Source organism: Lepidochelys kempii, chromosome 4, assembly GCF_965140285.1.
Source record: "Lepidochelys kempii isolate rLepKem1 chromosome 4, rLepKem1.hap1, whole genome shotgun sequence".
In the NCBI taxonomy this organism is placed as follows: Eukaryota; Metazoa; Chordata; order Testudines; family Cheloniidae; genus Lepidochelys; species Lepidochelys kempii.
The window spans coordinates 28,192,292-28,216,168 of record NC_136383.1 but is presented as its reverse complement, the minus strand read 5'-3'; the positions used below and the strand labels follow the sequence as shown (position 1 = coordinate 28,216,168).

Here is a 23,877-nt window from a genome sequence, read left to right as displayed (position 1 = left end):
ATTCACTGTTAAAGCTCTGACAACCCATCTCTGAACTATCCAACTGCAATAGCAACATCATCCACTGCCCAGATACCCTTAAAATTGCTCAGCACCTCCAAAGGGTGGGACTCAGAACAAAGACTGGGGTTTCCTGCTTTCAACTCCCATTGAATTGAAAATCCCAGACGAAGTATTAGGGTCAAAATTCATCTCCCCTTGTAATGTCATTAAAACCAGGAATAAATTTTTTTTTTTTTTACCCAGGGTGGATAAAAATCAATTTTTTTAATTTAAATTGAATTTTTTGAAAAAAATCAGAGTTTTTGATTGAGGTATTTAAATTATAAGTTTTTCTTTTTAAAAATAGACCTGTTTAAAATGAAATCTGAATTTAATATAAAATATGTTTAGACCCAAATTTATTATACTCTCTTAAAATATTAAAATGAAAAATAAATATGCTCTATTGTGTTTTTAATTAAATTCCAGTTATCATCATAATGCAACTTGATGCAAATCATGATGCAAAAAGTTAATTATCTAGTAAATAAGCAATAGCATTCACCATTTTCTAACATACTAAATATGTATAATTAATACGAATCTGAAAATATTAAGCTACATAATTGCTTAAATAAATGTATGCAGATATCGTGTACCCTCCTATATAGCAAAAAGATTAATGTAAAGGTTCTATTTAGTTGTGAATAGCCATGTTTTAATTGTTATATCAACCAATGAGAATGCATCTTTCGTTATCAAAATAACTGAAGCACAAATGGAAAAGCTGATTAAAATCACCAAGTTAAATCAAGGCTTTCTGCTTGATGATTTAAATCAATTTATCCTGGTTTTTACTCTGAATATTCTGAGCTTTGGCAGTTTAAGCAAAGCTATTAGCATATTTTAAGCAATAATAAACACACATTGTGCATCTAAAGAATCCATTTTCCAAAGATCTCAAAACTTTTTACAAACATTCATGAATTAAGTCTCACAGAAACCCTGCACAGTATAAATGAGGACCAAAGAAGGTACAATACAAATTTTCAAAAGTGTTGACTAATTTTGGATGCTTTTGATTCTGGATGCCCAATGTGAGACATCTGTGGCCTAACTAACACTTCTGCTGAGTACCCACAACTGCAAGTGTAGCCAATAAGAGCTGCAGGTGCTCAGCACCTCTAATAGCTAACTTGCCAGATGTCTTAATGTGAGCGCTCCCAAAGAGAGGCACCCAAAATTGGTGGACACTTTGGAAATTTGGGCCTAAGTGATATTCCCAGGGCCATAGAGCAAGTCACTAGGAAATGAATCTCGGAATCTTGGCTCCTAGTTCTCTAGTCTAATTGTGACAAAAGACTGCTTTTTTTATTTTAACTTTGTTAAATGTAGTTAAATTTCCTTTATAATGTTAAAATATTAAAAAAAAACTTCTCAAGGAAATGAGTGAGTAGACAGTATAATGTAGCTAATGAAATGTATTAACTCTAAAAGAGTCATTTGACTGTAACATGCAAACATGTTGTAAATAAAGGACAATAACCTTACAAAGACAGACAGGAGTCAATGGCTCTCACCTTTCATCACAAATATTATTAACAATATTTTCCAGTGAGCTAAAAACCAATTATGAAAATCTATTGTCATGCAAAAATGTGGGAAATGATTAAGAATCTGTAAGGAAAACTGAGTCACCGAGTGACCTTTACATCACTAGGGAGGCAGGCATTGAAAAGAAAAACTGGAACATTCACATACTTTCTTTGGGCAGAAAGTAAACCTGGTGTGTTGACAGGGTCCAAAGGAGATGTGGCTCAGCCTTCCAGCACCATTGTAAAAGGGAGAGAAAATCAAAACGGGAAAAACAGAAACCTTCTTTGAGAAAACAGGAGTTCATGAAGGTAAAACTACATCTTAGCACAGCAAGTACAAACTTGCTTTTCCCCTAACTTAAACATTGGAGAGATTTTTTTAAAGTGGGAGTGTACCTAATGTCTAGTTGCAGTATTGGTCATACATCAAATAACTGGAAATGGAATTCAGCCAAACAATAAATTGTATTTGATCAATTATTACAGCAAGATGTTAGTAATCAAAGCACTGTCTGTCAACTATATAACCGTACAAAACTCAGAAAGATAAGCCTTGTCTTTTCTATTACGTTTTATAATTTGCTATTGACATTATAACCCTTTATGAAGAAAGCCTGGCAGACAGAGCATCTGTAGCCTCTCTGTATGCAACATTCTTTTGTGTAATAGACTTTATTTATTTATACCATTAATCATTCCAACAAATGTGTTCAAAATTAGTACAGCTACTTCAAACAATGAGGCATTCTAAGTAGGCTTTGTTTTGTTTTTTACAGTTCTGGATTATAGAGGAATATAACCCAGCTGACTAAATACTTACTAAAAATAAATATTTAGTTTTCCATGTAATGACTTCCTATTTAGATACAAAGTAGTGGAAAGTAGAAACTGGAAGAGCACAAAAGGCCAAATATTCAGGAAGCCACCAGAAATGCATCTGCACAATTACTTATTTCCCAAAGTGGGTAACCGTACATACAAATGCCAGATTCCACTCACAGAAGTGAAATGAAAATTGTTTCTGAAAGTCTAAAACCATTTTCCCCCATTTGGCCAAAGAATACTTAACTCAATCAAATTATGATTCCATGAGTCTTCTAAGCAAAGTGATGATCAAAATGTCCTTCAAGGCCAAGCAAAATAGAAATGATGTTGATAGGAAGAAGGAAACACTTTGAGGGGATGGCTAGAATGTGAACCTCTCTCTCTATCGATGGTGTTTGCTTGCCAATTGTCAAGGTAGTGTGTAGTCTCTGGGTCCTGTTGGATTCATCACTACTCCTAAACATGTACATAGAAAGAGTGGAAAGACATGTAATGCCTCCTTCCAAGTCTGGTTAACTAGGCAATTGAGCTCATTGCCGCTGGAGGATGATCGAGCTATGATGCACAAGCTCCATGCATTTATCACCTACAGATCTGATTCCACCATCATTCGCTACCTGGGGCTGACAAAGGCCACACATAAGCTCCAGCTGGTTCAACACACAGCAGCTTGTCTCTGTCACCAACAGAAGTTGGCCCAGTAAAAGAAATTATCTCACTCACCTATTCTCACAAGAGAACTTCATGCAGGAAATGTGGTTATTTCATATTCCTTTTTCTGATTTATGGTAATATGTATTTCATGTAGAATCCATATTTAGAACTTTTATCAGACATGACTCATAAACAAAAGCAGGGGCAATATAGTGTATTTTCCAAATAGCTACCATTTATTGTACTTTGCTATTAAAAATTAAAAGATGTCCTGAAATGATGCAATGGATAGCTTTATCATTAGAACTAATGAGTAGCTATTTGGATCCTGACATGATGCCAGGAAGACAAGTAATTTAAAAAAAATACAGATTTTGCTTAACAAGAACAAACTGCACAAGGACTACACTGTGGCTATATATACACAGATGCCATGCTCATAAGGAGGCATCATACAGAAGTTCTTTGGCACCAACTACACAGGTGCCTCTCACTCAAGCTCTTTTGTACTCAGTAGCAGTAAAACCCAACATGATCTCTCTCTCACACACACAGGCAGTGTGGTACATACACATGCTGACTTGGGCATGCAAACATTCTGCTTTATGTATGTAAATAGATTGGGTGCTTTTTCAGGGACTAGCTAAAAATTCACCCCCAAGAAGTCTAAAACAATCCCCTCCAAATGACTAATAGACTCTCAGTTTCAAACTAAAAGCATTTCATCCATCTTCAAAGCAAAGTAATGTTGAAAATGCCCTTAGAACATTTCCCCAGTATACAAGATTTTTGTTCTCTAAATAAATTCTAACCCATCTCTTAGGTTTTCTATATATTCAGGAAATTAGAGCAAAGCCAATAACATCACCAAAAATAGGAGACTTTGAGAATAACTCCTCCCCAATGAATTTTTACATTGCCCTCCTCACTGTAGTATCTGAGCACCTTCCACATGTATATTAAATGATGTGACTAACATCTGTCATGTGTGATTCATTCACTCTCTCAACTTCTCCCTAGAAAGAAAACTATATGTGCAGTATAGTGTTTTTGTTTAGGGAATTTGTCTGTAAATGTATATGCTGCTATGTTTTTATATTAGAGAAGCCTGGTCAGAGAACCGTGCCTTGCACTCAGTGTGGAAGATGGTGAAATTTGTAATGGTCCTCACTTCCTGTGGGACAGTTTCACAGTTTGGGACTGGCCCCTAAGAAAGCTCTATCTCCTGCACAGACAAGCCTTAACTTTTGTGGTAGAAAATTCCAATATGCCTGAGGGGGAGAGTTGTTAACCACAGTCCTCATCCTGGAACCTCAGATGATCTTTTGGGTATCCTGAGCCCAGGCCACTGAGTGCCTTTAGGATAAGGACTGAGACCTTAAACTTGACTCAATATTCTGTGGGAAGCCAATATAGAGAGCAGATGAATGAATGGGTTTGATGTGAAAGAGAGGTGTCTAGTGAAAGAGAAAGATGGCACAATTTAAACTCCTTCAATTTGGGGAAAATCATTTCTGGGTTATTCCCACATAGGGGATTGGAGTTCTGAACTCATGGAATTTTCCTCTGACTGCTCCCTGGGAGGATGGAGGAACAGCATTTACTCCCTTAGAGCATGGGCCGGAGGCCCCTGCTGCTGAGACCCATGCTGAATTTCTGTGTCTCTACTTTTCGTCCTTGTCTCCATAGCAGGTTGGCTACTGTAAGGTTTCATAGAAGCAGAGGGGAAAATGTTGCCCTTTAGTGTTATTTTTAGATGTAGGAAAAGGTGACTGGGGAAGAGGAAAGGGTTAGACACTTTCAGGGAAGTTCACAGGGAAAAGTCATTTACGGCTTTGTTGGTATTAAACAATAAAGTAACCAATATCTGTTTCTACAATGTACACTGAAGCTAACAGGACTGCATGGCTCTAACTGAGGGAAGAGTATGGAATATAATGTCAACTATTACTTGGTGTTAAGGCTTAGAACTAATGCTTGAGTACGAGCCAATAAGAATAACCAAAACCTGAGAAATGCGGCTGTAGCTCGTTCAGTATATTTTACATATCTCTCTGTATTTGATGACTATATGTGACAAGATGTAGCCTTTTAAAAAACAAAACAAGACATGCCTTTCCAGACAATGCCAGCAAGCGCTTTTACTATATTCCCAGCTACTGTTGCTGTCTCATTATTAGGTTTGGATTTTAAAAGGTGAGCAAAGACACTTCTATCCTCTACATTAGTAGCCATACTGGCATACACAATAGAAACTGACCAGGATTGGATTTTTAAAAAATATTCACCCTTTTGAGAACAAGCAGAACCTGATATTGACTTCTTAGTCTGGGAGGAACCAGACTTGATGATGATGCAGATGCTGGTTTACCAGTCATTTCAGAAAACATTTACAAAGGTCTTCTCAAGCAGCTACTGGGGCTTTTCAAAATTCCCTTCTATTTTTTTTAACTTCATGTTTACTTATTAGCTTTGGTCGCATGACACGGGTCTTGCTGGAAACATGTATATAGCAAATATGTATTAATGAATTGGGAAATCCAAACAGGAAGTAAAGACATGGAAAAAAAAAGTATGATCCAAAAGTTAAAGTTAAAACAAAACTAATTTTAGATTTATTCCCAGAGATCTACCTATTCATGTTTTGAAGCGTAAATTATGAGTAAGACTCATACTTCAATGGGTCCTGAAACCACAGAAAAAATCCCCAGACAACATATGCTTCTTTTATCCCACCCTGCAAGAAGGGATATGGTCGAAAGGTCTCTGCTTTTAGTCTATGCAGTTTGAGTACAAATGGTCTAAGTGTTCTTGAGAACTCAGTTTTGAAAGACCAAGGAAAAACAGTGCCAATAACACCCCTGTAACACCTTCTAGGGCTTTTACATCTAAAGCCTAGTCACGTGAAGAGTGATAGTTGGTGAAAACATTTTAAGCAGCTACTGATCTCTCTTCTCAAATTTTCTGTGCCACCTAAACTACATTAAAACAGTCAATTACAAGCTAACATGATGCTGACAGCCTCTTCAGAGAACATACATGCCAACCCTCCCTGTTTAGAAGGGTTTCTTGCTATTTTATTTTAGAAACTCCTAGGCCAAGATATTTAAATTCAGTCCAATAGATATGTCCTATTGAATTTAATAGAGATTAAACTAATAGGGATCTCTAGAAATTAAGTAAAATTCTATAAAGGTTACTCTGAAAATTTATGTAACTGAATAGAGAATGTCTCCTTCATATACACTTTGTAAAAGATAATATCTCTGCAACAGAATTATTCAGATGGTTTATTAAAAGTTCTATAAGAAGGATATCTACCTCTATTAAATCCCCCAAGACTTTTACAGAACAGCTTGTTTTTCTCTCCTGATATTGGTGTGTTTAAGAACACCCTCTTCTTTCAGAAAGGGGAATCTAGAAAGTAAATACAGCATAATGACAAACAACTCCCACCCTCAACTGGCTGGAAATCCTGAAAGAACAGCTCCTGCTGCAAGTTTTCTAGCCAGGGATGCTCACACATGTGTGTGTCAATTCTATTTTCTATTCAAATGTGTTTGTCCTTCCCTAGTATTTACATATAAAAAAGGTTTTCCAAATAAAAATGTGTAAACCAACAGCTGCTGTAGATAAACCATCATTACTAATCCTGTTAGCAGGTTTCTTTTGCTTACTCAAAATAAGGAAAAACAGGGAATGGGGAGCTGAACTGAAGTCATATTTCACTATTTCACAAGAGTGATACCGAAATATATATCATGTTGTACTACATCACAGCTATAAAATATGGCAGGCTTTCTGTTTGCTTATAGATGACTGTGGTTTTGGAGATATGCCCATTGGTGTTGCGGGCTTAGAAGTTCTAGTGGTGAATTCTGCAGATACAAATGATAATTGTTGTACTACATAATCCTCACACAATATTTCATCCTGTATCTCTTCCTCCTCCACTAGGACTTCCTCTTCACCCTATTTTCTGTAACCTCAGTATCATCCTTAGTCCTAATTTTTCTCTACTGATACATAATCCATGTCTGTATACAGTAAACTGTTTTATTTCAGTGTAGGAAACCTGGGTTCTATTCCCAGCTCTGCCTCTGGCAGATTGGGGGATCTTAAACAAGTCACTTCACTGCTCTGCGCCACAGTTTGCCCATCTGTGAAACAGGGATAATGATACCAACCTTCTTTGTAAAGTGCTTTAAGATCTACTGATAAGAAGCACATCATATTATTGTATGCACAAAGCCTTAGGCCTTCTAAACTCCTGGAGAGGATACTCATAGGGCAAGATAGGTCATCAACATAATGTACAACAGCTACACAGAGGAACCTGCTTTTTGTAGTTTTAACCATGTCTGGCCTTTAGCTCACTGTAAAACTTTTAGACTGTATCTACACAAGGCTTTTCGCTGAAAAAATTCCCTTTGCTAACATTGGTGCAGCTCCATGAGTGGGACCACCAGTGGAAACACTAGCGCAGGCAGAGCTCCAGGCAGTCGCTGGCATTTTAAAGACCATGTTGTCTAAACCTGCTTAAAGCAGGTATATACAACAAAGAGGTAGAATCGCTGGCAGCTATCTGTGTCTTGCACTCCCATCATTGCTACCACCGATGGAGCTGCACTAATGGGAAATTATACAGGGAAAAAAAAAGTCTGTTGCAGAGAAGGTTTCACTGTGGCAGTCATTTTGTTTCCACAGGTATCCCACTACCTATTTGGTTTGTATTCGTCCTAATACCTGGCAGTATTACCTAATACCTAGGTAATGGCAGAATAAGATGTGATCATTAAGGTAAACTATTGTTCTGAGGAATGGCTTTGGAAATACTGGGAATTTGAAAGTTGCATGCACACTCGCCAGTATGGCATGCATAATTACACATTTTATATGTACACCTAACTGCTACTGTTACAAGTGAGACCCCCTAAATTATTATAACTGAAAGAGATTAGATGCAAAATTATTTTCCTCAATTTTTAGGTTTGTTTGCTCTTAACATCATTTTGTATACAGTCAACTTCACTCTTACACTCATCGTATGACTGGGTCTTTTATACAGCAAGAGGGGAAAGAACATTTTAAAAAACATGAAAGGTGTTTATAAAAATCACAAAAATTGACGGGGGTCTCTGAGGCAGCTGAAACATGTGAAACTACATTACAGAAACTGCTTAAATCTCAACTTGAGATCATCCTTTTAATCTCCCAGCAGATCCTTTCCTTTTTTACATATTACTAATGTCTTTTTCCCCCTCTGTGACTTCAGTACTGGGTGTGTTTGAGATTTTTTTAAAAGAGTGTTATACTGAATGTACAGTTTTAGACATGCTATTGAAAAGAAAATACGTTAAAAATAGTTGCATATTACTGTATCACAGAGAGGCAGCCTTCTCCAGTGCTGTTAAGGGGCTGCAGAATTTAAATTGCTACATTTCTCCAGCCACTAACAAATCTGTTGATCGTCTAATTTTTTTTACGTCAACCCAGAATGATGACATTGTACGCTGGTTTTTCTACTAACACAATCTTTGTTATTTGCTATGGCTAGTTATGATTTTCTGTTTGATGGGACTCAGGAGGTTTTGGCCTTGTGTATCTTAAAACTGATAAAATTTCAGATGGAAATGATTTTTCCTCTTGATTTGGGATCTTAGATAATACTTTAGTTCTTTTTAAACAATAATTTTACACTCCATCTTAAAAATTCTTTCAGCAAAGGATGCATTACCAGCCATCAAGGTCTTTCCACAGAATCTGCATAGAATTATAGCCTACAGAAAGTCTGTGAGTGCTTGTGACAATAAAATGATGAACAAAGACTAGGGGCCACATTTTCAAATGTGCTCAACACCACAACTACTCTCAACAGAAGTTTCTGGATGCTGAGCACTTTTGAAAATATGGCCACTTAATATCGTACCTTAAGTGGAAGCTGAAATCTTATGAAAATGTAGACACTTTTTAAAAAATCTAAATGAGCGCAACTGGGTGCTGACTGAGCTCTTTTGAAAATATGGCCATAGATTTTCTACAAGAAACAATTACTTTATTGAGCTAAACATTTGATAGCATGGGGAAATTTATCAGACAAACAGTAATAATACTGTGGGAATGGCTGTCTTATCTGTATAATTAATCCATGTACAATACAACCAAACTTTTTGCTGCCTTTAAGGTTTAAGACAGGTTGGGAATAATCTACATAAAAGTTGCAGAATATGCTCCACCATTGAGCCTAATAAGGTTAATTGCCCCGATATTGTGCGACTGATGCCAACTGTTTAAGATAAAATTTGTAAATAATAACTGGCACTAAATGTAATGTGAAAATCAGAGAGGAATATGTAGTTCTTGTAACTTACACCTGTGTTTTGCTTTGTTCCTGCAGAATGGGCAGTGTTCCCTCATTAATCTTACTTCACTGAGCATCCCTGGAAACCTAATGACTTTCCTTACTAAGGGGACTTCTAGATTATGACTAGCACTTAGGGAAGGAATAAAAAATGAAGTAGTGACCTAATGACAGATAGCGATATGTTAATATTTGCTCTACACACATAAATTGTGCTTCAAGCATATTGATCCTGAGTAAAATAAGAAAAAGAACAGCCACACCGGATCAGACCAAAGGTCCATCTATCCCAGTATCTGTCTTCTGACAGTAGCCAATGCCAGGTGCTTTAGAGGGAATGAACAGAACAGATAATCATCAAGTGATCCATCCCCTGTCACCCATTCCCAGCTTCTGTCAAACAGAAGCTAGGGACACCATCCCTGCCCATCGTGGCTCATGGCCAAAGTTGTCGCCTGTAGCTCCAGCCCCAGGGTCGGTGCCTATACAAGGAGCTGCACATTAACTTCTGAAGAGCTGCATGTGGCTCTGGAGCCACAGGTTGGCCACCCCCGATCTAGCATATTGCTCCTTAGTTGTCTCTTTTCCAAGCTGAAAAATCCCAGTCTTATTAATTTTTCCTTATATGGAAGCTGTTCCATACCCCTAATCATTTTTGTTGCCCTTTTCTGAACCTTTTCCAATTCTAATACATCTTTTTTGAGATGGACGACCAAATCTGCATGCCGTATTCAAGATGTGGGTGTACGATGGATTTATATAGAGGCAATATGATATTATCTGTCTTATATCTATCCCTTTCCTAATGATTCCCAAAATTGTTAGCTTTTTTGACTGCCATTGCACACCGAGTGGATGTTTTCAGAGAACTATCCACAGTGGATAGGCAATGGAGGGGGAGGCAGTGGGCACCAAAATACAAGTTTGCCCAGGGCGCCATTTTCCCTAAGGTCGGCCCTGTTTGTAATTGTATGATATTAACATTTTTTGTAAAACAGTCAAATTGTAACCCAGGAAACATACATACTTCCCCTTCTTCTAAATGAGAATTGCATATGAGTATCCAGAGTCGAACTGGATCATTTACGGCGAATGAATAATTTCTCAAGTAACTAAAAACGAACAAACAAACAAAACAAACCCCCTCCGCCCAACACATTTCTAAGCTCCAACACACTGTCATGCACCACCAGTTGCACTTTCAGTGCAGGCTCTGGAGTGTAATACAGACAGGGTGGGATTCCCCATTTAAACAAGAACACTGACATACATTGTGGAGAGAGGGGGCTCTGGAGGTAGCAAGAGCTCCATCAGTTCTTTTTCGTGGTGGTGGTGGCCAGGGATTCTCAATGGCCCTTGTTTGCAAGCTGACCACTGAAAATTGGAAGTGCTGACCTTCTGACTGGTTGGTGGTGCAATGTCAATACGCAAATAACATAGGTAAAACTCAGGACAGCAACGTGAGTTTTAAAAGTCTGGGTTTGGGGAGGCTGAAACCTGTTTTCAAAATGAGATTTGGGAGGTAGAACTCAGGCTGTCTGGGATTTAATTCACATAAAACAAAACACATGACAACAGTCGCTTAGGCCGCAATTGTATGTAGTATAATTCATATTATACAACATAAAATATTTCAAAACATCACTAGTAAAATTAGAAAATCATTGGAGTACCTCTATTGCTTATTTTATTTATGTGCCTCAAACTATCCAGAGGTCTGTGAGAGGCAAGAAATCTGATTTTAAAGAACATCATCCTACCTAGGGCCTCATGTGTTCTTCAACCTTTGAAATACCAATAGGAGTCACTCGCTGGATTGAAGCTGATAGGTGCCTAAATCCTTTTGTGAATGTATCCCTAACTGCCATGGTAGGTGCCTAAATCCCAGAATCAGGCTCCACTGGGATTCACAAAACCCCCACTCAGCTGCCTCCCACATCTTGTTAGTGCTTAGAAAAATCACTCTCCGCCTACATTTGTGCAGTAAAAGTTTCCAAGGAACTATGTTTCAGCCTCTGGGCATGCACACCACAGCTCCATGCCAGCTTATGGAGGCCTCAGGCCCAAACTGATTCACAAACTGGATGAAGACAGGCATTCCTCCACCTAACTCGCCTGCAGGGCCCCATCCAGTGAACGTGTTCAGACCTTGTCTACTGGATCGGGGCCCCAGTAGGTGAACTCACACAAAATGGGGAAGGGGGAGGGTAAGAAAGAGGACCACCCTCATAACTTTTAGCTCAGTGGTTAGGATACTCACCTGGGATGTGGGAGATCCCCAGTTCAAGTCCACCCTCCACATAAGGGGAGAAGGGATTTGAACTGGGCTTTGCCACCCTCAAGTAAGTGCCCTAACCACTGAGCTATAGGATATTCTGAGGGGGTGGGGGGGGTGTCCCTCAATCTCTCCTGTTGAAGCTATTCCATTGTGAGTAATAAAAAAAGTCACTGCAGCAGGGGAACTGGATCCTGGCTCTCCCAGGTGAGTGCTCTAATCACCAGGTTACCGTCCTTCTCACGTTTGCACACACTCTCTCTTGCCCAGTGATTCTTTCATTATTTAATCCAAAGTGGGACAGCTTCAACAGGAGAGACTAAGGGAGACCCACATCAGAATATCCCTTAGCCCAGTGGTTACAGCATTCGCCTGAGAGAGGTTCTGAAGAGAGATTTGCCACCTTTCTCCCCATCAGGACGAGGGATCTGAAATGGGGGGCATGGAGGGAAGTCTTCTTCATCTTGCGTGAGTACCCTATCCACTGGTCTAAAGGTTAAAAGGGAGGTCTCTCCCTCTGGTCCCTGGCATCTTGCTAAAACAGCATAGGAGGCTAACCTGAGGACAAGACTGGCAGCAAGGAATCTCAATGAGAGGGAGATATATCCCTGCAGCCTGGTTTTAGGCACCCATCTCCAAGAGAGAAGCAGGGCTTAGCACACACCCCTTGACGTGGCATCTCCCCCTAGGTAAATTAGACAACGAGCCACCCAGCGTGCTGGCTTCTGCATAATCCCATTCTGAGGCACCCATCTCTCCCCATTAATTGTACAGGGAACCTCAGTGCCTAACCTTCTAGGTGCCTAAAAATTAAGCATGGTAATGCTCAGCCTTACCACATGTACATTTCTTTGTTAGTCTAGCCCACAGTGTTTTACCTTAACTAATTCTGGGCCTTACAACAGGAAGAATTTAATTAATTTGGTGCTGGATTTCACTGGTGCTCAGTCTGACAGTGTAGCTCAATACTAATCTAGAGATTTTACTTATAAAATGGGACAGAGACAGAATAATTCAGAAACACGCTGGTTTAGTCCTTGGCCTCTCAGATGAAACTGTCAACGAAGACAGACCCTGATTTAACAAGGTACTTAACCACACGCTTGAAATAAAGATGGGGTGGTCTCATGGATTTCAGTGGAACTACTCATGTGCTTAAAACTAGGCACGTGCTTAAGTACCTTTGGAAATGAGGACATAATTACTGAGACAATATTGGACAATAACTTCATAATTAGTGACTGTTGTGATTATGATTTTGGCAAGGCAGAAATTTTTCTAAGCCTATCACACAGTCCACATAGTGGCCATCATATGGGAACTTTAAGGGCTGGGGCTGAAAGTGACCTAGAGCTGAGTGTCTAGAACTCTTTTTCCATTTTTTAAAAATAATTAACTCCACTATTTTCACCTTTGGAGCAGGAATCCCCTGCAGGATAAATCCATCAGTAAATTGACAGAAAGTTGTTTGGAAATGTTCTTGCTTGCTAACTGAGTAAATAAGATTCTCTCTCCCTTCAAGATACTTTTAAATGTAAATGTATAGCTGGGAAACAACAGTGATCTATAAGGCAGGAACGTTTTGTTCAGATTAATTTCTTTTCTGAAGTGGTCTCTCACGACACATGATCGTCTGATAACACAGTGTGTCCAAAGACCACAGAGGTTTCTGAGCCATGGTTTCTCTTGGCACAAAAAGCTAACAATAAATGAATAAAAACATTCATTTCTCAGTTACATCTTTTCAACCTCTGAGTCAGTGGGGTAGGATATGTGTGTAACTAAAAGGGAAAACTTGGTTCCATAAATTAGCCTATGAATTTTAATAATTATAACAACATACTCCATAACCCTCATACACAGAAAGGGCTGCCAATTTGGTTCCGATGCTCCTAGAACAGGTCCACTGTACATAAGAAACACCATACATGGGGTCCTACAATTGAAGGGCATTTTCTGGGTTAGCTCATGGACCATTATATATGTAGCAGCATATGGAAAGCAAAAAAGGACAAAGCAACACTGATTAGAAAGGGGAACTTGATTTTTCATGAAAATTCCAATAGTTACGAAGTGTTGAGTTTGTGATGTAGTGATGCTTCCCTATAGATATCTATTGCTAAGCATTACTGAAATCACATAGTTTCAGCCAAATAAGAGTAATAAATCAAGCTTAAAGAAAAATACCTAAAATCATTGTGAAACTACATATATATAATTGTAAGAAGTAGGAAATGTTTAAAAGATGGTACTAAATTAACCAGCGCTCTCCATCCCTTCCCTCCCCCCCCCCAATCCTTCCTCATTTTCCTTTTCAATCACAAGTACTTTTTTCCGGGGCATTTTTCACTGTGCAAAACAGCTTCAAAATTCACCGAATGATTGAGATAACCCAGGGTTCCCTGTCAGTCACAAAATTACTTCACTGAGGAAGTCAGTATTTTTTAGAGCTACACAACTCCTCACCAAAATGAAACCAAATCATTCTCAGTTTCATAATGTTAACTCTCTCCAGCACCTATTGACTAGTTATTAATGAAACTAATTTAATTTTGTGACGACTTTTTTTGTTAATGTAAATTTCTTCCATTAAAAGGGATATGGGGGGGGGGGGGAGGATCTGGGCAGGAAGGGAAAAGAAAAGCTTTCCACCTGTTAAAATCAATACTACAGTCTGAAATTATTCACAGTTCTTGCAGACATTTTACCAAAGCTAGTTCTTAGAAGGCTAAATAAAAATTCAAGTGTATAAATGTTGTGGACAGATCCTTTGCTAGTGTGCATATCATAGCTCTGGGAGCGCCATTTCAGAAATATTTGGGCGGGGGGGCAGGAGGAAGTTGTGTTTCAGTGTATATAACATTATATGTTATTATATTGTAGCCTGAAAAGTCGCGGGGGGGGGAGAGGGGAGGGAGCAGGAAAGTGGGGGAGAGGAAGTAGAAGACATAATGGAGCATATAGCCCTATGAAAAGTCTGGGTGGGGGGCAAACTAAGGTCGGGGCAAGGCACTGCCCCCTCCCCCCTTTGCCTCATAGCTTGAATGTCAATGAATCACAGAACTATGACAATTTACACCATCTGAAGAACCACATTTGAGTCTTTAAATAGCATACTGTTTTTGCATTTTAGCAACTCAATTATTGCTCATTAATTGATATAGATGACAAAATACTGCAAGCCCCCCCCCCAAAATCAGCAAATGACAGAAGTGTGGCTCTAAACCAGAAAAAACACAAAACAAAACCCCAACCCCTTCTTTGGCTAGCAGAATATTTAGAAAAGTAAACAAATTCACAGTAAACTGCAAATAAGTTCCCGAATTCAAAATGAAACAGTTGGTCACATTATTCACTCATTACATCAGTTTTGTGGAGTAACACTGCTACAAATCTGGTGTACTGGAGTGGAGCATCAAACCCTTTACTACTGCTTTGATTTTTCTTCTTCGGAAGAGAAAGAGAGGAAAAAAGGACTTAAATTTGTCAATTTATGTTATCTATATTTTCCTCTCAAACTTTTCATTTTAACAAGTGTGTATAAGTTTTTGCAAGGACTAGTGCCTTTTAAAATTTACCATTTTTAACTGAAAACTGAAATGTATCGTTAAACTAATAGCAATGCTTAATTCATAAAACCACAATCCCGCAAACTCTTACATGCATAATTAATTTCACTTGTCTGAATAATACATGATCATATACAGAAGCATTTTGGGGATCAGGGCACATAATGTAATTCATCTTAATGCAGACTCCATTTTGTATGTAAGTTTCAGAAACTATTTCCTATTTTTTGTTCACGTGAAGTGAGTAACTTAAAAATGCTCATTCATTCATGTCAACAAATGCTACTCAAATAAAAAATAATGGAGAGCTGAATCCTCTTATTTTTTACAGTCAAATGTAACAAACAATTAAATAGCTATTATTTTCCATCCATGATAATTTCATTTTCATTATTTAGTACTGAAGATCCCATTTACTGCTTTTGAAATTATTTAAATTAGCTGCAGTATTCCCTATACTTAGAATGGAATTATTGAAAATATCAGAAATAATGCTTACACCAGTCATATTGGTAAGTGACTAGTTTTTAAGGGAATCCAAACAATGCAATGTAGTAGAAACCGTGATTTTTCTTTCAGATGAAGTAGAAATTTCACATGTAAAATCAAAGGGACATTTGAAAAATCACTGTATTTTCAGACTGAAATTCTGTGCCTCCTCTAGTTACAAGTAACCCCTACAAAGTTAAAAAATAATTCTCTCCCTTTCCTTTTTCAGTTTGTTTCTTTTGTGGACTTGAAAGCACTTTATGCACAGCGAGTTTCTCCCGAGCTTACGAACCTTTACAAACTTTAACAAAAGAGTAGAAAAACCATATACATTTTTTATTTACAATATTCTTGACGAAGAAATATCACAGCATGAAATTTAAAGTGTGCACTAACAGAAACTGGAATTTTTGAATTTGCATAATGGAAAAAAAAAATCAAGTGGACAGCCACCCTTTAAGGAAAATCCACAACACAGTCATTCACAATAAGTCATTCATTTATTGAAAGACTAGTTAAGTGACCAGTAACACTTCATTTCTGGTCCAATGACTCCATAAATCGATGGAGGAGGGAGATAGGGAAGGGGGTAAATCAATCATATTGACAGGTTCTCATATACAGGTAAGACACTGCCCTTACAAACAATGAGGTTTTCAGAATAAGAAACACACCACACTTAAGCTCTCATTTTGTAAACTCACCTAAGGTTCAGTATATTACATTATTGTAGAGTGTCCCAAGCCATATGTGCTCCTAGCAGGCAGCACCTGCTGGACACCTATTGCTTTGGACCTGCTCAGATTATTTTAACAATAATTCCCCATTTTTTTCTCCTTTGTTTGCTTTTAAAGCTAATACTAATGAATCTGGATATACCCTGGAGAAATAGCTCTACGCCGTTTACTGTATATCAGTCTTTTGGATGAGAACTTAAAAACATTATAGGAGTACTTGTGGCACCTTAGAGACTAATAAATTTATTGAGCATAAGCTTTTGTGGGCTACAGCCCACTTCATCAGATGCATAGAATGGAACATATAATAAGAAGATCTATATACATACAGAGAACATGAAAAGGTGGAAGTTGCCATACCAACTCTAAGAGGCTAATTAATTAAGATGAGCTATTATCACCAGGAGAAAAGACACTTTTGTAGTGATAATCAAGATGGCCCATTTCAGACAGTTGACAAGCAGCTGTGAGGATACTTAACATGTCCAACTCTATCCACATATCTATTCAAGTGACACCATCATAGGACCTAATCGCATCAGCCACGCCATCAAGGGCTCGTTCACCTGCACATCTACCAATGTGATATATGCCATCATGTGCCAGCAGTGCCCTTCTGCCATGTACATTGGCCAAACCGGACAGTGTCTATGCAAAAGAATAAATGGACACAAATCTGACATCAGGAATCATAACACTCAAAAACCAGTAGGAGAACACTTCAACCTCTCTGGTCACTCAGTAACAGACTTAAAGGTGGCAATTTTGCAACAGAAAAACTGAAGAATAGACTCCAACGAAAAACTGCTGAACTTGAATTATTTTGCAAACTAGATACCATTAACTTGGTCTTGAATAGAGACTGGGAGTGGCTGGGTCATTACACAAATTGAATCTATTTCCCCATGTTAAGTAGCCTCACACTTTCTCGTCAACCACCCCCCCCCCCATCAGTTTCTTTTACATTACAAATCCCGCCAGGCCAAAACCTGCTGTCAGTCGTACCAGCGTCCATCCGGAGTTACTCCGCAGCGGCACCGGTTAAAGGGAGCGTAGCACTCTCCCCGCAGCAGCTGGCTGGTGTGAAGCTCATCCCTCTTCACACGCATGACGGGCGGATGGGCGGGCGGGCAGCCCGAACAGGAATGAGGAAGTGAAGCAGCTGGTGAAGGTGAATGTTTAAAAAGGCACCAGAGCAAGCGCCCGGGCGGCTCCAGCCTAGGCGGACAAAGACCCGACATTGATGTATGTACTCACCCTCACGCGGGAGCGTACTCCGGCTCGGCCCCGCTCCTTCTCCAGGCTGGCCGCACTCCGGTGCGTCGGCAGGGGGTGAGCCCCGCTCGGGGCAGCCGCTCAGCCTTGCACGTCGCTTGCCGCCGCCGCCGCCGCCTTTTGCAAGAGTCAGCGCGGCGCCATGTAAACCAGGCTGCGAAGCGGAGCGGCCGGCGGGAGCAGCCGCCTCGTCCTCCTCCCCTGCAGCCCCAGCGCAGCGGGGATTTTCCCCCCGTGTTCTGGAGAGCGGCCCGGGCGGCTCCGTCCCACAGACCTCTCAGCAGCTGCCCTTTCGCAGCGAGTTACCTCCCCTCTCCCTCCCCTGCCGCTGCTCTCACTTCCTTCCTGGCTGGAAATTCCCACTGACGTTTCGAGAGCGAGAGAGAAGCGGAGGCCGCCGCGGAAGGGCGGGGAGGTTGCACACGAGAGGGGCGCTCCAAAGGCGGAGCAGCTCCCGGGATGCCTGCGGCGGCAGCGGGTAGCGCGGGTTAGTGCTGCGGCAGGGCCCTGCTCTGAGACCCGCTGTGGCCAGGATTCGAGTTGGGGAAGATTTAAAACAAAACAAACAACCCGTCAGCGTTATTGTTAATTATTTAGATGCTAGTAGCGGCCAGAGACCCCCAATCAGGTCCGTGGCCTAGTGTGCTGTACGGGGGAGATACACGCTGGGGAGGGGCAGTCTCACCTCTGAAGAGCTCACCCTATTCCTTAGTGAATCCACTCAGCGAAATCCTCTCCCACCTCTGAGAGAAAAGGGACTGTAACACACCCCCCCCGCCCCTCCCCTCCCCTCCCAATTCTCTCCCACCCAGGGCCGGATTGATGTAGGGGCTGCAGCCCCGGGCCTTGGGCTAAGGGGGCCCCCACGGGCCAGATGTGGCCCGCTGCTTCCTTTCATCAGGGCCGCGGCAAGTCTCCATGCCAGGGGCAAGACACCGGTCCCTGAACGTTGGTGCTCCCCCCGGGCCTAGAGCTGCAAGCGCTGGCTTACCAATGTGCCCCTGCAGGCCATAGGTGAAGGGCATTCAGGGAATCAATGTGTGCTGCCCCCAGAGCCCGCTCCACTGGTACCCCGGCCAATGGGAGCTGTAGGGCGGTGCCTGCATGCACAGGCAGCGTGCACCATGCAGAGCGGCCTGGCCCCTCTGTTTAGGGGCTAGACGTGCTGACCACCTCAGGGAGCAGAGCAGGCAGGGATCCTGCCTTAGCCCTGCTGCGCTGCCGACCAGGACCCAGCGGAGTTGAGCACCTCACTGTCAGAGCCTGCACCCCAATCCCCAGCCCCAACCCACTCCAAACCCCCAGGGGCCCCAGAAAATCTAATAGCTCCAGGCCCACAGGAGAGTTAATCCGGCCCTGCTCCCCAGAAAAGGGACTGCGACACACATGCGCTTTCTGTGCTAGCAGGGCCAGTGTTAGATTTGCTGGGACGCAGGGCAGAAACTAAGGAGTGGGTCCCCACCTTGAGCCCCGCCGCCCATAACTTAGTTTCTCAGGGCCCCTGGACAATTGCCCTGCTTGATACCCCCTACTACCAGCCTTGTGTGCTGGAGAGAAACTGCCCTTCCCCCACAACCCTCCTGCCCTAGAGAGGAAGAAGCTTGTAATAAACCCACATCGAACAAGATCTTTCTTCCACGGAAGCTGCAACTGCGCACACACAGAAAAATCTTCCAGCCTAGAGGGAGATATTTGAATACATGAGCCTTGTCTACACTAGTGAATTTACACAGAAAATTCCCACTGTTATTAACATAGGTTTTTCAGCACCAGTCTTTATACCATATCAGTTAAAAGCGGATGGTTTAAATCAAGACAGTCCTGAAAACAGCCACTACAGCATAAGCAAATCTCTTGAGGCATCCATCCTCCTTTTCTATATGCTTGTGCCGCACTTAGAACAACAGGGCCCCAGGTTAGCCAGCCTATGGTAAATAATAATAATAAATATACCCAAGCTACCAAGGGAGGAGAATTGGTCCCCAAGGCTCTGTGGAAAGGAGATCAATATAGATCTAAAATGTGGGAAGTGTTTCAGAGGGAGTCATTTGAAAGGAAAGGTGCCATATCGCAGCTCGTCACAGACATGCTCAGAAGCAAGACTTGTGTGAACAAGTACCGGGAAAGTGGACAACCTGAAATAGCTATAAAAGTTAAAACAGACATGGAATGATTTTAAATGGACATTGTTAATGGGGTTAGGACCCAACATTTAGGTTCCAAATTAAATCCTCTGCACCATCCCTAGATCTAATCTTTAAAAATAAAAAAATAAAAATACAATTTTAACTCTGTTAAGACCCAATCCACCATCACTGAAGTTTTGTGATTATCTTTCAAGAGAAGCAATATCATGTCCTAAGGCCCTACACTTACGAGAGATCTTCTGCATGGGAGTAAGGCCTTGTCTACACTATGAAATTACTCCGATTTTACAGAAGTCGATTATTGGGAACAGATTGTATAAAGTCAAGTGCATGTGTCCACACTAAGCACATTAATTCGGCGGTGTGCATCCATAATACTGTGGCAAGCGTCGACATTCTGAGCGGTGCACTATGGGTAGCTATCCCGCAGTCCCTGCTGCCCATTGGAATTCTGAGCTGAGCTCCCAATGCCTGATGGGGCCAAAAATTTATCGCGGGTGGTTATGGGTAAATGTCGTCAGTAAACCCTCCCTCCGTGAAAGCAATGGCAGACAATCATTTCGTGCCCTTTTCCCTGGATTGCCCGAGCAGATGCTGTAGCACAGCAAGCATGGAGCCCGTTCAGCTCACCGCAACAGTTACGACCATTGTAAACACCTTGTGCGTTATCATGCAGTTTATGAAGAACCAGAGTCTGAAAAACCAGGCGAGGAGGTGGTGGCAGCGCGATGACAAGAGTGATGAGGACATGGACACAGATTTTTCTAAAACCGCAGTCCCTGGAAATTTGGAGATCATGGTGTTAATGGAGCAGGCTCATGATGTGGAACGCCGATTCTGGGCTCGGGAAACAAGCACAGACTGGTGGGACCGTATAGTGTTGCAGGTTTGGGATGATTCTCAGAGGCTCCGAAACTTTCACATGCATAAGTTCATGGAACTTTGTGTCTTCCTTTCCTCCTGCCCTGAAGTGCAAGAATACCAAGATGAGAGCAGCCCTCACAGTTGAGAAGCGAGTAGCAGTAGCTCTGTGGAAGCTTGCAACGCCAGACAGCTACGGATCAGTCGGGAATCAATTTGGAGTGGGCAAATCTACCCTGGGGGCTGCTGTAATGCAAGTAGCCAATACAATCAAAGTTCTGCTGATATCAAGGGTAGTGACCCTGGGAAATGTGCAGGTCATAGTGGATGGCTTTACTGCAATGGGATTCCCTAACTGTGGTGGGGCCATAGATGGAACCCATATCCCTATCGTGGAACCGGAGCACCAAGCCGCAAGGGGTACTTTTCAATAGTGCTGCAAGCACTGGTGGGTCACAAGGGATGTTTCACCAACACCAACGTGGGATGGCCGGGAAAGGTACATGACGCATCTTCAGGAACTCTGGTCTGTTTCAAAAGCTGCAGGAAGGGATTTACTTCCCAGACTAGAAAATGACTGTTGGGGATGTTGAAATGCCTATCGTTATCCTTGGGGACTCAGCCTACCCCTTAATGCCCTGGCCCATGAAGCTGTACACAGGCATCCTGGACTGTAGTAAGGAGCTGTTCAACTATATGCTGAGCAAGTGCAGAATGGTGGTAGAATGTGCATTTGGACATTTAAAGGGTCGCTAGAGCAGTTTACTGACTTGCTCAGACCTCAGCGAAACCAGTATTCCCATTGTTATTGCTGCTTGCTGTGTGCTCCACAATCTCTGTGAGAGTAAGGGGAAGATGTTTATGGCGGGGTGGGAGATCGAGGCAAATCACCTGGCAGCTGAATACGTGCAGCCAGACACCAGGGCGATTAGAAGAGCACAGCAGGGTGCGCTGCGCATCAGAGAAGGTTTGAAAACCAGTTTCATGACTGGCCAGGATACCCTGTGCCACTTCTGTTTGTTTCTCCTTGATGAAAACCTGCCCCCTTGGTTGACTCTAATTCCCTGTAAGCCACCCACCCTCCCCCCTTCAATCACAGATTGCTTGCAAAGGAAATAAAGTCACTTTCGTTTAAAAACTATGTATTCTTTATTAATTGATCATAAAAATAGGGAGATAACTCACAAGGTAGCCTGGGTGGGGTGTGGGAGGAGGGAAGGAAAAGGTCACTTCAAAACTTGTTGAATGCCAACCTTCTGTTGCTTGGGCTTTCCACTGGGGTGGAGTGGTGGGTGCCTGGAGCCTCCCCCCGCCGTGTTCTTTGGCATCTGGGTGAGGAGGCTATGGAACTTGGGGAGGAGGGAGGGCTGTTAAACATGGGCTGCAGCGGCAGTCTGAGATCCTGCTGCCATTCATGAACCTCTACCAGACGCCAGAGCGTGTCCGTTTGATCCTGCAGTAGCCCCAGCATTGCATCTTGCCTCCTCTGATCTTCCTGCCACCACTTCTCATCTCGATCGTCCCTTGTGTCCTCACGTTCATTGACCGCTTTCCTGTACTGTGCCCCTCCACAGATTCTGCTGAGCTCTGTCAGTGCCGGACGACTGCATGAGCTCAGGGAACATTTCATCATGCGTGTGTTTTTTGCCACCTTGCGTGATATTGGGAAGGGGCGGGGGGGGTGGTGTGTTACAGTCTCTTTTCTCTCAGAGGTGGGAGGGGATTTCGCTGTGTGGATTTCACTAAGGAATAGGGTGAGCTCTTCAGAGGTGAGACTGCCCCTCTCCAGCGTGTATCTCCCCCGTACAGCTCTGTCAGTGCCGGACGACTGCATGAGCTCAGGGAACATTTCATCATGCGTGTGTTTTTTGCCACTCTGAGAGCCTTTGGGACAGAGGAGGGAGGCTTGAAACATTTGCAGCTGCGGGAGGGAAAAAAGGGGAGTGAAGTATTTAAAAAGATACATTTTACAGAAGAATGGCTATGCTCTTTCACGGTGAGCAACACTATTCACATTACATAGCACATTTGATTTTGGTACAAGATTGCATTTTTCATCTTATATTAAGCGCCTGCGGCTTTGGTGTTAGAGATCACACATAGAGGGCCAGGCAACAGGATTCAGCTTGCAGGCGGCCACGGTAAGCCATAGTCTTTCAGCTTCTGCAAGCTTCATAACAGCAGCACCCTCCTTTCCCATACCAAGTGAAGCCCGTTGAGTTGGCCATTTAGTGCTGTGGTTTTCTTGTTAATGTGCAGCAGCAGAAACCAAACTAACCCCCCCACCCCATTCGATTCTCTGGGATGATTGCTTTACCCCTCCCCCCACCGCGTGGCTGGTATCAGGGAAAATCCCTGCTAGCCAAACACAAACAGCTCAGCATCAATGCGCCCTCCCCCTGCCCTCAACCGCTTGGCTAAAGATGATTTCTTTTCCGCCACAGGCAAACAGCCAAGTAGGAACGGCCACCTCTGAATGTCCCCTTAATGAAATTCCCGTATTTCAACCAGGTTACCATGACCAATATCACTCTCCTGAGGATAACACAGAGAGATAAAGAACGGATGTTGCTTGAATGCCAGCAAACACCGGGACCATACGCTGCCAGGCTTTGTCATGCAATGATACCAGATTACTTGCTACTAGCATGGCGTGGTCAAGTGTCCTACCATGAAGGACGGAATAAGGTTGCTCTCCCCAGAAACTTTCTGCAAAGACTTTTAGAATAGCTCCAGGAGAGCTTCATGGAGATGTCCCTGGAGGATTTCTGTTCCATCCCCAGACACGTTAACAGACTTTTCCAGTAGCTGTACTGGCCACAAATGCATCCTAAGTCCTCAGGGCAAATTAATCATTAAAAAATGCTTGCTTTTAAATCATGTATTATATTTAAAAAGGTACATTCACCAGAAGTCCCTTCTCTGGCTTGGTTGGATTGGGAGGGTATTTCAGTCAGGGTGATAAAAAGATCCTGGCTGTTGGGTAGAATGGTGCACGGTGTGCTCTCCTCAAACTCATCCTCCTCCTCCTCCTCTTCCCTGTCTGCAAAATTCTCAGGCATGGCGGAGAGTACCCCATCATCGGAGTCCACGGACGGGTGGGGTAG

General features: G+C 42.1%; 1 protein-coding gene across 5 annotated transcripts in view; it reads right to left on the bottom strand.

The window, feature by feature from the left end:
* Positions 1 to 18,032, bottom strand: part of NFKB1 (nuclear factor kappa B subunit 1) — a 94,234-nt gene extending 76,202 nt beyond the window's left edge. Inside the window, exon 1 of one of the 5 annotated variants that reach the window (XM_073340806.2) lies at positions 17,745 to 18,032. Coding sequence is in view for 4 of the 5 variants with exons in the window: in XM_073340805.2 (XP_073196906.2) it covers positions 17,493 to 17,502 (10 nt within the window). In the remaining variant the exon portion in view is untranslated. Of the gene's footprint in view, positions 1 to 17,492; positions 17,590 to 17,744 lie in introns of those variants that run through there. The other 4 variants (XM_073340805.2, XM_073340807.2, XM_073340804.2 and 1 more) reach the window with 4 other exon arrangements.
* Between the last annotated feature and the right edge of the window lie 5,845 nt (positions 18,033 to 23,877).